Genomic DNA, 15,183 nt, shown 5'->3' on the forward strand with positions numbered 1-15,183 from the left:
CCCCCATCTGGGTCATGTCCTCTTGTCACTGCCATCTTTGGGCAGGAGTTACAAAACCCTGAAGTACCACATCACCAGGTCTGGAACTTCTTGCTTCAACTATTAAGTTCTTGAACCAATCCGCACAACTCTAATTCTTCCTCGACAACAGAACATTATGGGCCACCTCTTGTACTGCCATGGACGTTTTCTTTTCTCTAATAATATTCTGTACTAATATTGTTTTTCTGCACAATTTACTTTCTATTAGAATGTTGATGTGTAATTTATGTGTAACTTTTTCCTGTGTCTAAGTGGCCTGTGATGCTGCTGAAAGCATGATCCTCATTGTACCTGTACCTTGCCATACTATGACAATAAATTTGACTTGAATATCATTCCAACGTTAGACGCAGTGTGGATGTCAGTTTTTTTCCTCACCACTCCATTGCTACATCTGATTTTTTTTTTTTTTTTCCTTCTTGCTCACCCTGTCCCCTCTTTCCTCCCCAGCCAGATTGTTTGTACCACCCACCCACAATTGCTGCCATCCTCTTGCTTGCAATTCTCTCACTTCTAAAATAGACACAAAATGCTGGAGTAACTCAGCAGGTCAGGCAGCATCTCTAGAGAAATAGGTGATGCTTCGGGTCGAGATCCTACTTCTGACCCTTCTCTCACTTCTGTTCTGTCCCTTCTCAATCCTGAGGTTTCTCTACTCTTAGATTTAGCATGTTCCGATTTTTCACTTTGGCCCTTACCCTATTATAAAGTCACTGATGCAGAATTCATCAAGAACTGTCTTCCTAAAATTCTACGTACGCATTGTGCACCATGAACACCCTGAGTACTGCATGAGATGCAAATGTCGATTATATGTTTTGACTAAGGCTCGTAATCTCAATTTATTTTTCAGGAGTTCCTCGACGTAGAAAAGAAGAATCCTCAGGAACTAGTTGGTATGTACTTTTGTCAATGGTGGGGGAAATTATGCAATGGTATGACCTAGGGGGAATACCCAAGGCTGGCAACAGGAAAGAAGGGGTGAATCAAAAAAGATATAAATTAGTGGCATCTTTTGAGTTTTATTGACAGCAGGATTATGAGAAGAAATATTAGGTTCTGCACTCTTGATGGGGGGGAATAAATGAAACAGCAACATTTTTATTTCACAACAGTGAGGATGCAAATAACATTGCTACTTGGGACTGAGACGACTATGATTTCAATTGAGCAGTTTTTTTTAAACCTGTGGGCGCATGGTGAGGAGATGATTCTTGTATTTCTAAGTAGGTGGAATGTTGCTTCTGTAGGGATGACAACTGAGGTTTATGCCCGTGTGTATCTGAGGTGCTGAATCTTTTACCGAAGTAGAGCAGAGACGATGGAGATATCTATGTATATGACCCGACCCACAATACCAGAAAGTAATCTGGTCAATCTTCCTGTAATCACACTGTAGCAAATAGATCTTTTCCCCGGTCCTTTTGGTTTGACCATGGTGGAAGCAAATCTGTTGTGGCTGATATAAAGAAGTGTTTGTGTTTATATAGCACTCTTGTCCATCCTCAGGGCATTCAAAAGCTATCTTAGCTGATGATAGGAGTGCAGTCTGTGATTTTTATCAGCAAATAAGGCAGGTCATTTGTGTGCAAGATAAACCACACAAAGACCAATGAGATAGATAACTGATCATCTTTGTTTACCCATCACACTTCTGCTTATAATCTCTCCCTCCATCATCGTCTCGGTTGTAACATCATCGGACTTGTATGCAGACTCCTGCAACACACACATTATTTGTTTTTCCCCAACCCCACATTCTCTGCAGCCTCTTCCAAACGTCCAGACTCTCCTGCTTCTGCTTCTTCCAATGCTCGCCTTTAGCCTTGAGCCTCACATCTGCCATGTTGTCAAAACATCATTTTTTCACCTCCGCAACATTGCCAATATCAGACCCTCTCTCATAGAATCATAGAATCATAGAAAGTAGGTGCGAGAGTAGACCACCAGGTCCGTCGAGCCCGCACCGCCATTCACTCATGGCTGAACACCAAACAGACACACTTACCCACAAACAGTAGACACAAGACACAGAACACAAGACACTACCCTCCCCTTTATACCGCTATCACCCCTCTCCACCCCAAGAACCGCGTGATCTCCTGGGGGAGGCAAAAAACCGGATAAAAACCCAGGTCCAATTCGGGGAAAAAATCCGGGAAATTCCTCTCCGACCCCAATCCAGGCGATCGACATTTGTCCAGGAGATCACTCAGGTCTACTATACTAACCATACCTAGGTCCATATCCCTGCCCTCTCCCCGTAGCCCCTTATCCCCTTGGCAGCTAAAAAACCATCTCTCACACCCCCCGCTGCTGAAAGACTCATCCACGCCTTCATCTCCTCCCGACTGGACTACTGTAACTCTCTTCTCTTTGGCATTAATTCCAGCAACATCAACCGACTCCAACTGGTCCAGAATGCAGCCGCCCGACTCATTACCCACACCAAATCCTGGCACCACATCACCCCAGTCCTCAAAGAACTTCACTGGCTTCCCATTTCCCACCGGATCATCTACAAAATCCTGGTCCTCACCTACAAAGCCTTCAACCACTTGGCCCCCCCTTATCTCACTGACCTCCTCTACCCTCACGGTCCCTCAGATCCATTTCAGCCGGTCTCCTCTCCATTCTGAAATCCAACCTCTGCACTTTTGGAGACAGAGCCTTCTCCAGGGCAGCTCCCAGGCTCTGGAATTCCCTCCCACAATTGATCCGAACTTCTGAGTCCCTCACCATCTTCCAGTCCCGCCTCAAGACCCATCTCTTCACCTCTGCATACCCTTAGTCCCATGTCCCCCTCCCCTTTGCATCTCTGTCTTACTGCTCTATTTTGTTTTGTTCCTGACTCACCATGTAAAGCGACTTTGAGTCCTTGAAAAGCGCTATACAAATAAAATGTATTATTATTATTATTTAGCGCATCCACTGTTTGAAATCCTTGAACACTGCCAGCACTGTTGGAGGTGCTTTCAATAAAGACCTGACTACCTGACCCAGCCCAGCATAAACCCCACTGCCTGACCCGCTGAGCTGCTATATCATTTTATGTCTTTCCTTGGTAAACCAACATCTGCAGTTCTTTGTTTCTACATTTTGACTGCCACAATGTATGTGTTGTGTTCAGCTGCATGTTCTGATAAATTGTTCAGTTGCAGGTCCAACCCAGGCCGTACTGTGTCTTCCCTCCTCAATATTTCATGCAGGTCAAATAACTAGTGTTGTCATGCCACATGTATTCTCTTCCCTTAGTCAAAAGCATTGTATGTGTTGCACACAAACTTATTTTGTCCAGTTTTGGATATACCACAATTGGATCTGGTATGAAAAAAACTATGGCTCAGCTTGGATTTGGATGTATAGAGCTATACAGCTCAGAAACAGACCCTTCAGCTCAACATGCCATGCTAACTAAATTGGTATACTGGGCGGTCCCATTTACGTGCATTTGGCCCACTACGCTCTAAATCCTACCTATCCGTCCAAATGTCTTTTAAAAAGCATGATTTTATTTGTTTCTCTAATTTTCTCTGGCAGTACATTCCAAATACAGGCTACCCTCTGAGTACAAAAAGTTGTCCCATGAAATCCCTCGTAAATCTTTCCCCTCTCGCCTTAAACCTATGACCTTGAGTTTTAGAAACCTGTACCCTGGGAAAAAGACAGTCAGTGGTCACTTTATCAGGTTGGGTTTGATTCAGATTTTGATTTTATACCCAAGCACACATCTGGTTTCTCTCTGTTTTCTCTTTGTTTTACTCATTTTAAGACGGTCCATAAAATGTACCTAAAATTGGCCAAATCTTTGGATTAAGATCTTTTAGAATGATTTGACATATTTTAGAGATTTGTTTGATATTACTCCTGCTAATCACCTTGGATTATTTCAATACATTGAGAGAGGCTACACAAATGCAGGTAGCTGTTAAATTGCTTTTGCAGTGCAGGGTGAGTAAGTAATATTGATGAAGACACAGGAAGATTCACCTTGCCAACAAAATGTACTTCGGAATCATGCAAGACGATGCGAAAAGACAGATTGGACTTTTTATTTAATGGTTCAAAATGAAGATGGCACTGCAATGTGTTAGCCAAAGGTGTTCTGAAGTCATGGAATGAGCACAACCTTCTAATTCAGTGGTGACAATCAAGTCTATTTCTATAGCAATGTCCTGAGTAGGAACCTTGATTAGCATGTGAATTATTCTGTAGAATACCTGTTGCTAACTATGTCACTCTGCTAGTGCTTTCTTTATATTTCTAAGGATCTGGTAACAGATCAGTGATTCCATTGAAAGCAGCTTCATCCCAAAACTATAATGAAATATTGCTGCTGCCTGTCATGGCATGTTCAGGCTCGGAATCAACTTAAAGTGAAAGTCCCAATGCAGAGATGTAAGCAAGTATTCCAACCTGGCACTTCAGTGCAATACTGAAGGGTATCCACAGTGAAAATTGTTGCCTCTCAGGAAAAGTTGCCAATCAGAAAATAATGTAAATAGATGCTTAGATGCCACCATTATTGATGGGTTTTTTGGTGGATGCATGTTGTTCCATCCTAACTCTCCATGATTCAGTTATTTGCCTCCAACTCCTCGGTCCACTACACCCCTCCTCCTCACTGCCCTCCGCTCCTCTCCTCCTCGCCGCCCTCCCCCTCCATAATTCCTTCCACTTCCTCTCGCCCCATTTTGCTCACATCATACCCATTTCGCCACTCATTTATCTTCTCAGAACAGATATATCAGTCTTAGAATACAGATTGATACCAGAACAAATTAGAACAACATAATGCAGACATTTCCAGGCAAAGTTTATATTTCCTTAACATAGAAAATTAACAGATGATATCATTTTGATTGGAGAATGTTAAGAAGTATGTAATGAATAACTGTGCTCTGTAGGACAAAAACAGAGGGGGAAAATGTATACAGGGGCCATGTTAATAATTGGAGATTACTGATCGAGACAAAAAATATAACTGAGGCAGAGGATCAATTGAGAATTTTAACATTTAGAGACATTTTTACTTGCTTTGAATACCAAGTATCGTGAAACCCAGGCATTTGGATGTAAGTACATTATCTAATTGAATGTAGGTACATGTTCAAAGATCCGAATGGCCTGTTCCTGATCCCATGTGCTTGTAATCCGGATGTTAACATGTCCAAGCTTGATGCCACGATGAGTTATAGGGCCCCTGAGAATGTTTTTTTTCCACAATAGGTGAAACAAAGCCAGAGAATGAGGATAATCCAATTTTCAGTTCTGGCATGTAAGGTTAGTGATAGTTGCCATCAATAGTTGAGCAACAGGGAGACCTGCCAGCATTTTTGATTGTTGTCAAATCAAGGTTTGAGTTCTTTTGGTTACCTATCAGGCTGCAGGTCCGTGACCTGTGTGTTCTGTGCGAGGACCTCGGATGTTTGTGATTTTATATATAAACAACTTGGACTTAAATGTAGATGTGTTGTTTAGTAAGTTTGCAGCACCACCGTGGTGGCACAGTGGTGCAGCTTGTAAAGCCGTTGCCTCACAGAACCAGAGACCCAGGTTTGATCCTGACCTCAGTTGCTGCCTGTGTGGAGTTTGCACGTTCTCCCTGTGACCTCCAGGTGCTCCGTTTTCCTCCCACATCCCAAAAGCTTATCGGTTTGTAGGTTAATTGGCTTCTGTAAAATGCCCCTCGTGTGTAAGGAGTGGATAAGAAAGTGGGATAACATAAAAATCGTGTGAATAGGTCGGCGTGGGCTGAGGAGCTGTTTCCATGCTGTTTCTCTAAACTAAACCAAAATTGGTGGAGTTGTGGACAGTGAGGAAATCTGTTAGATACAGCGGGATATAGATCAGTTACAGAAATGGGAAGAGAAATGGCAGGTGGAGTTCAATCTGAGCAATGTGAGATGTTGCCTTTGGGAGGTCGAATGAAAGAGGAAAGTATAACGATAATAACAAGACTCTAAATAAAATTGATGTACATTGGTAGTGAAGAAGACAAGCTCAATGCTAGCATTTATTTCAAGAGGGCTTGTATACAAAACAGGGATGGAATATAGAGGCTCTATAAGGTGCTGGTAAGGCCGCATTTGGAATATTGAGAGCAATTTTGGGCACCATATCTGAGGAAGGATGTGCTGGCTCTGGAGAGGGTCCAGAGGAGGTTTACAAGAATGATCCCAGGAATGAGTAGGTTAACCTATGATGAGCGTTTGTCAGCACTGGGCCTGTACTCGCTGGAGTTTAGAAGAATGAGGAGGGATGTCATTGAAACATACAGTATAGTGAAAGACTTGGATAGAGTGGATATGGAGGATGTTTCCACTAATGGGAGAGTCTAGGACTAGAGGTCATAGCCTCAGAATTAAAGGACTTTCTTTCAGGAAGATGAGGGGAAATTTATTTAATCGGAGAATGGTGAATTTGCGGAATTCTTTGGTACAGAAGGCTGTGGAGGCCAAGTCAGTGGATATTTTTAAGGCAGAGATAGATAGATTCTTGATTAGTATGGGTGTCAGGGGTTATGAGAAGCAGGCAAGAGAATGGGGTTAGGATGGAGAGATAGATCAGCCATGATTAAATGGGGGAGTAGACTTGATGGGCAGAATGGCCTAATTCTACTCCTCTCCCTTATGACAAAGGGATCTTGGGGTTCATGTCTGTATCTTCCTTAAAGCGGTAATGCAAGTAGATAGACTGGTAAAGAATGTCATGGTATTTATGCTTGCTCTCGTCAGTTGGGGCATTGAGTATAAGAAGTTAAGTTGCAGCTTTATAACATTTAGGTTGAGCCACTTGTGGAGTGATGTGTGTCGTTCTGGTCGCCACATTACAGGAAGAGTGTGGAGGCTTTAAACAAGACGTAGAAGAGATTTACCCTCTTAAGCTGCCTGAATTAGAGGGTACTGGCTTTAAGGAGAGGTTGGACAAACTTAGATTGTTTTCTCTAGAGTGTCAGAAGTTGAGGGTAGACCTAATAGAAATATGTAAAAATATGAGAGGCATAGGTAGGGTGGATAGTCTGAAGTCGGAAATATCAAAGACCAGAGGGCACAGCTTTAAGGTCAGAGGAGGAAAGTTTAAAGGAGATGTAGAGGTTAAGGTTTTTTACATAGAGAATGGTGGGTGCCTGGAACACACTACCAAGGGTGGTGGTGGAAGAAGAAAAGATTGTGGTGTGTAAAAGACCTTTAAATGTGCACGGGGATATTGAAACAGAAAATAGGTGCAGGAGTAGGCCATTCGGCCCTTCGAGCCTGCACCGCCATTCAATATGATCATGGCTGATCATCTAACTCAGTATCCCATACCTGCCTTCTCTCCATACCCTTAGCCAGGGATATAGTCATATGCAGACAGAAGAGATTAGTTTAACCTGGCATTATGTTTGGCACAGACATTGTGGGCCAAAGGGCCTGTTCTGCTACTGTATAGTTCTATACTGAAGATAGGCGCAAAGTGCTGGAGTAACTCAGTGGGTCAGGCAGCATCAATGGAGAAAAAGCATGGGTGACGTTTGACGTTGGGACCCTTCTTCAGACTGCACAACCTAAAACGTCACCTATCCTTTTTCTCCAGAGATGAATTACTCCAGCATTTGGTGTCTTTGGTATATACCAGCTTCTGCAGTTCCATTCTACACAGCACAGTTCAATGTTCACTTGTTGTATGTTCTCAGCCCCGCTGAATCAGCAGAGATCATTGAGTAACATTATAGATTTCCAACTGTAAGTGAGAGGAGGGAATTGTCTAATTAGTCAAGAAGGTGAGCCAGTGATTTATCTTTGTGGCCAATGACTCTGCGTCTTGCTGAGTGTGCAGCGCACCTCACCTCTGAACCACTTCCTGCCTTGCCATTCCCTCCTGCCTGAACCACTTCCTGCCTTGCCACTCCCTCCTGCCTGAACCACTTCCTGCCTTGCCACTCCCTCCTGAATGTGTATCTCCAGGCCTTGCATTCTTGCTCTGTCAGTGTGTAACCTGGTGAATCAGACTTGCGTGGTGAATAGGACAGGCAGCACACGGGGTGTGGCCGATCAACCCCGCCCGCTGCGTGCTCCTTCAGGAGAGTGAAGTCGCTGCTGCAGGCAGTAAACTGGTGCCTTTTGCAGCTGGCAGGAAGTTCCTTTTTTAAGGGCGTTGTCAGAGCAATAAGCTCCCCAGTCTCACTTCGCAACACCTGGGAAGTGCTGCCAATTTAGACGGCTGTTCTTTGAGAAAGTGCCAGGGGAAAGTGCCAGAAGAAAAGGAATAGACTGGAGTAACTCTGTGGAAAAAGTGGGAAAGTGATAAAGTGTAGGAACAAAGTGTTACCATGGTAACCCATTGTGCCAAGCTGCTTTTAAACTCATGTGATTGTTATTGTGCACATTTGTCTCAAAAGAATTTCGCCCTGGGGTGCAAGTGGTGCCCAATCCTATCTTTGCGCAAGTGTTTCAGTGACTGATGGAAGAGAAGAATGGACTGAGCAGACATTTATATATTCTGAAGGCAGTTCTCTCTCCCTGTCCATCCCACCCTTTCTAGAATTGGTTTTGGTTTATTTTTGCTACGTGTACTGAGATACAGTGAGAAACTTTGTTTGCCTGCTATCCAGTCATATCACGCTAGACACGAGTACAGTCAAGCCATACGCAAGTGCAACAGGTAGTGTGCAAAGAGAAAAATACCATAATGCAGAATATAGTGCTACAGTGTCACAGTTACAGAGAAAGTGCAGATTTAGAAATAAAGCGCAATGGCTGCAATGAGGTAGGTTGGGAGATCGGAACCATAGCCTTAGCATATGAGTGGACCATTTAGTAGTCTGATAACAGGGGGGAAGAATCTGGGGGTTCGTGATTTTGTATTTTCTGATTTTAACTGTTGACCCATTCAATGCTTTCTTTTTTCTCATCTCAATAACCTTTACCAATGCATCCTGCTTCATTCATGATGATCAGGTGAGGGATCAGTTTAGGCTTGTCAGTAATGTTTCTCCTTGCTCAAATAGACAGGCAACAATCGCAACGCTCACAGCTGGCCTTCTGGCACCTAATAGAGATGCAAAGGTGACCATGCAAATTATTTTGCTTCCCCTAATGCAGCAAGATATCTCAATTATCAGTGGGAAATTAATCAGAACATCTAGGGAAAAACTAGATCTTTTGGGGAAAATAAAATATTGAATGTATCCAGTAGACAGACTTATCATCAGTTCAGGGAGTCCTGTAGATGCCCTGAAATACACCGTGGAGTTCCTGTAAAGGAGCTGAGACTACAAACGCACACGAACATGAGGAGATTTGGTTGTCAATGGTGTTTTGTTGTGGTTTGGCTGCGGTTGATTTTTAGTTCAAAAGCAGCATTCACATACACAGTTTAGCAGAAGGCAGCCAAGACGGGGTGTGGTATGTGTGTTCATTTCATACGGATATGAAAAAGGGCACTCTGACCACCTTATTTGTTTTTTTTTATCTGGGCAATCAGATTTAGGAATTGGTTGCCAAGTTATTATAACCATCAGGTAGCTGAAGCCACAAAGCTTCTCCACCGGTTCCACCTTTTAGTGAAATAAAGACTGTTGTAACCCCAACCATTTTGACCCAATCTTTCATCATTAACCTCGAATTACCTTTGGCTAACGAAACACATTAATCTTTGACTTAAAACTAATGAGCCCCAACGACAATTAATATTTATGAAAATCAAAGAAACTGGAGATGTTAGAAATCCGAAATAAAACCAGAAAATGTTGGAAGCATTCAACAGGTCATGCAGTATCTGTTGAAAAACGAAACAGAATATGATGGGAAATCCCATTCTGTTTCATATTCATCCATGATCAAAGACATTTTAACGGGAAGAATTCTTGGTTCATCAGAATTTTGAAGCGATCTGAACATTAGCATTTCCAAAGTATTTTGGGGATGAATCTTGGCGCAGTGAAGCCACTGTTAGACTTCCTTGTAGATTTGTAAGTCTCATGGATAGCCAGACCACAAGAGCTCAGGGAAGGGAATAGGTTGTCAAACTTGAAGACATGTCATCGTGTGGTCTGACCATGCTCCTCTGTCTGTGAGTCTACACTGATTGTTGCTCCACTGTTTCCCTCAGCTCAATGACTCTTTCCAAAGTTCACCCTGACAACCCCTTCGCTTCCTCATGGCATGCTGGGATATAAGCTTTAGTAAAATTTTATGTGTTTAAACTTTAAAGTCTAACCTGTTCAGTACGGGTTTATTTTTGAGGCAAATGTGTTCCTGCTGTAAGTTCAGCAAAACCATTCAGAGTCAAGCTTGAAAGTTGAAATGCGGGCTCATTGGCTGCTCATGGAACTGTGGTATCAGTTGGGACAGCAGGAGGTGCACAGGGGTTGAAAAATGGCAAAGTGTTTTGGCAAATTAAATGAAAAATTAAGATTAAGAATTAAGATTAACAGGTATTCTTTTACCTCTCTTCACCATAGAGCATAGAGTAGAACAGTACAGCACAAGAACAGGCCCTTTGGTCCAAAATGTCTGCGCCAAACATGATGCCAAGACCAACTCTTAAATGCTTACACATAATCAATATCCCTCCATTCCCAGCATATCCATATGCCTATCCTATTTTGACTGTCTATCCTTTTTAAGCCTCACATAATTTTATATACTTCTGTCAGGTCTTCCTGCATCCTCCGGCGTTCCAGAGACAACATCCAAGTCTGTGCAACTGCTCCCTTTAGCTAATACCCCCTAATCCAGGCATCTTTCTGGTAAGCCTCCTCTGCACTCTTTCCAAGGCTTCCTTCCTATTAGATTTAGCTCCTGGGGCTAAAGGAATCAAGGGATATGGGGGAAAAAGCAGGAACTGGGTACTGATTTTAAATGATCAGCCATGATCATATTGAATGGCGGTGCTGACTCGAAGGGCCGAATGACCTACTCCTGCACCGATTTTTCTATGTTTCTATGTAGGGCGAACAGAACTACATGCAATACTCCAAATGTGGCCCTAACCAAAGTCCTATAAAGCTGCATCATGACTTCCTGACTCTTATACTCAGTGGCCCAATCAATGAAGGCAAGCATACCGTATATGTTGCCGGGACTTGAGGCCAGGACTCGAGGGCCTGAGCTATCGGGAGAGGTTGAGCAGGCTAGGACTCTATTGCTTGGAGGGCAGGAGGATGAGGGGTGATATTAATAGAGGTACATAACATCATGAGTGGAACAGATCGGGTAGAGGCACAGGGTCTCTTGCCAGAGTAGGGGAATCAAGAACCAGAGGACATAGGTTAGGTGAGGGGGAAAGATTTAATAGGAATCTGAAGGGTAGCTTTTTCATGCAACGGGTGAACGAGCTGCCGGAGGAGGTAGTTGAGGCAGGTACTATCGCAACGCTTCAGAAACATTTAGACATATGCATGGATTGGCCAGGTTTCGTAGGGATGGAGGCCAAAACGCTGGCGGATGGGACGTGTTGGTCGGTGTGGGCAAGTTGGGCCGTAGGGCCTGTTTCCACGCTATAAGACTATGACTCTAAGCCTTCTTTACCATTCTATCTACATGTGTTGAGACTTTCAGGGAGGTATGGACTTTGACCTTAAGATCCCTCTTCTTCTTGCGTATGGCGTGCACAACCTAAAGTTGTAAGACAACTTGTTCTATTTGATCTTCTGTTTGTGCACGCCAGGTTGATTGCATTCTTTGAAACAGGGTGGACCACGTGAAGGTTGCAATCTCCCACCCCAAAGATCCCTCTGTAAATCAATGTCATAACAGGAGTTCCCAAACTTGCAAATTTAGGTCCGCATCTAGCCTGAACTGTTTGTTGTGCTGCTCTTGGGGTTGGCGTTGGTGTGTTTTGGTGGGTGGGCTGTTTAATTTCAGTTAGTGTGACCAAGGGCAGCCTATTGTATATTTTCCCAGCCCAGAAACCCTGAATTTCTGTCTACCTAATTGCGAGCTCACTGAATTAAGTTCAGAAAACAACCTGTGACCTGTAAATTTTAGGGAGGGATTGATGTTGACATTATACCAGGCAACCAGACACTCTGCAAGTTCAGACTGCTCGGTAGCTCTGTTTGGAAATATTCGAAGGTTAAAGTGTTCTTGTGGTCAGAGTCCAATTTCTAAGAAAATCAAACAAATTAATCTTGAGTGCAGGGTTAATGAGTTGGTGGGGCTGTTAAATGAGCAGTATTTTAATCATTGATTTAATTTGTAAATGGAAATTTGAGACAATTTATGGATAAAAGTCAGATTATTTTTTTTTGCTCCTGCACCTCTAGGGCGCAACTTGCTTCAGCTGAAACCCATCATAGCACTCTATTCCCTTCCTATCTCACTATTTGTCTGTTGTGTTTACCTTTTTAATCAGCTTATCTCTGTGCCATTTTGCAAGTGGCTAATAATTCAGGTATTTGCACATTTCCTGTCTGCATTCATGTGTCAGCCATGGACCAGAGTCAGAGGTCACTGTAGAAGAAAGTACAAAACCTAGACTGATATTCATTTGCGGTGCAGCGCTATCAGAGCTCCCATCTTTTAATGAGATTTTAACCCAAGCCTCTGGCAGCTTCTCGATTGGCACTAAAGATTGATTACGTGGCATTATTTGAGAAAGAGCAAGGGTGTTTCCAATTTCCTGGACAATATTTATCCCTTAACCAACACCAAAATACATAATTTCACCATAATTTTACAACTGTCAGTGGTAGTTATAAAACTGCTGCAGTGTTATTTATGTGACTAGATTTTATTAGCAGTAAAATACCTATGGGCATCTTCAGTTTGCGAACATTTCTAGAAATGTATTACATTCAGTTTGGGATTGATGGTAGTATATTCCCAGAATTATTGATTTTGGACTAGAAAAGCCCATTACATGCATGTTTTAATAGATATCTATGTTCATTTTTAAATGTGCCTAAAGATATAAAATCATATGTATGGAGAGTGTAAAACAACTTGTTTACTAACAAGCCTTACATGTTCACTGCAATGCCAAATGATAATGTCCGCAGGCAAATACCAACCTCCTCTATGGGTGAAACAGAGAACCCAATGTCCGTGATGTTCACAATCAAATGTCAAGGGAGTATTTCATTTCAGCCGGAGGCTAACTCAGCAACCTATTCACCGTACTCTTCAAATATGACTGAAACTGTTATTGGAGTCTGACTTTTGACCTGTACCCCAGCTAGTCCTGGAACATGGTGTTTTTGCAGACCCCCTGGGGCAGTCAATTCAAAGCTTTTGCAAAATAGTTCCAGCCACCGCTCTCTACCAACACCCCTCAGACTCCATTCTCCAGCCCGTTCCCGCCCCAGCCTGTCCTTCAGCGACTGGCCCGAGCACGTGAACATGCAGTGATCGTAAGCATCGGCTTCTGACTGGCAGGAGCGTCGGCCTCACTCGTGCTCTCTGCACTCCGGCTCCCTGCCAGCAAAATCAGCAACTCAACCTGCAAAGGCTTGTCTATTTTCTCCACCCAAGCATGCATTCTTTCATATGTGACCCTCAGCAGTGCCAGCTATTTGTTCGGCAGCAACAGCAGTTTGCTTTTTTATCAGCCCTCTTTTTGTAGCAACACATTGAGCCACCACTGGACTGTAATGTGCAAATTATGACACTGAGCTACTGGAGGCTTTTTAAATAACAATGGAGCAGTAATATGAATTTTAACAACCAAGATATTAAGTTAGATGAAAGTTGCCTTAAATGCATTGAGGGCCAAAAATTCTTCAAATGCGTTTTTGAGAGACTGTTCTTCACCAGCACAAAGGAAGCATGTCACGGAACAGCATTTTGAGATAGTATAAAACAATTAAGCTGTGCATGGATCGGATGTAATTTTGCTGATAATTTGGAATTTGGTCATTTGGAATTTGCGTAATCGTGGGAAAGAAGTTAGATATATAGAAAAAGAATAATGCATTTATAAACACATGTCAAATGTGGAAGAGAATCCAGAAATCGGAAGAAGTGAGGCCATGGAATGATTTGAAAACAAGGATGAGAATTTTGAAATTGAGCTTTGGCCTAACCAGGAACCAGTGTGGGTCAGCAAACATAGGGTGACAGGTAAATAGGAGAGTTAGAAATGAACATTTAGAGTTGCAAATTAACTCAAATCCATTGAGGATAATACCAAGAAAGACCAATTAGATGTAATAAAAAGGAACTACAAGATTCTGGTTTATACCAAAGATAGACACAAAATGCTGGAGTAACACAGCAGGTTAGGCAGTATCTCTGGAGAAAGTGGATAGGTGACTTTTCGGTCAGGACCCTTCTTTAGACTGAGTGGGTTTTTGCCCCACTAACCCTACCACAATCAGTCTGAAAAACAGTCTTGACCCAAAATGCCACCTACCCATTTTCACCTGTGATGCTGCCTGACTCGCTGAGTTACTCCGGCATTCTGTGTCTATCTTTGAGACCAACCAGAACTGCATTGACGTAGTCAAACCTAGCAGTAACAAAGGCATCGGTGATGGTTTCACTGGTAGATAAGTTGAATCAGGATTTAAATAAAGTGTCTTCTAGCAGCGTAAATAAGTTGGCTTATTGATGACATTAATACGTGGCCTAATGTTGATTCACATAGATGAGACATCATTTAATTAAATATTAAGGTTGAAATTTAATAATGCCTGTGGCTACTAAATGGGCAAAAGTCTTGACATTAACTGTACTTAAAATTAACTGTACTTAACCAGATATGGAGTCAATGTGAGTTACTGAAACCGCCATGATTATATATGGAGGAATGTATGGTGCAGTTTATTTTATGGAAGCCAGTGCGACCAAACTTGTATTGGTAACTCCTCCATCCTATTGAAACATTGGGTTTTCTGTTCCGTCTCGAGCTGAAACGTCACCCATTCCTTCTTTCCAGAGATGTTGCCTGTTCCGCAAAGTTACTCCAGTAATTTGTGTCTATCTTTGGTTTAAACCAGCATCTGCAGTTCCTTCCTACATGTCCCATTCAGGAACACTGACTGGTCCTGTTTCCAAATGTCTGCATGTGCTGGTTAGTGATGTAAATGATCCTCATTTTCTTCATGCCTCAATTTATTCTCCATCGTTCTCCCTACACCAAGATTTACTTCCCTCATTCTTCCATGATTTTATCCTTTATGTCATTTCCCGTTGCCCGCACATAAAGTTGTCC

At 42.7% G+C, this 15,183-nt stretch overlaps 1 protein-coding gene across 1 annotated transcript in view; it reads left to right on the forward strand.

Annotated features, from left to right (window-relative positions):
* LOC116988007 (SAP30 binding protein) overlaps window positions 1–15,183 on the forward strand; it is a 48,440-nt gene that overhangs the window by 18,911 nt on the left and 14,346 nt on the right. The window contains exon 4 of the mRNA XM_033044403.1: window positions 896–938. Coding sequence (XP_032900294.1) covers window positions 896–938 — 43 coding nt within the window. The remainder of the gene's footprint in view (window positions 1–895; window positions 939–15,183) is intronic.

This window comes from Amblyraja radiata, chromosome 26 (genome assembly GCF_010909765.2).
Source record: "Amblyraja radiata isolate CabotCenter1 chromosome 26, sAmbRad1.1.pri, whole genome shotgun sequence".
Classification (NCBI taxonomy): domain Eukaryota; kingdom Metazoa; phylum Chordata; class Chondrichthyes; order Rajiformes; family Rajidae; genus Amblyraja; species Amblyraja radiata.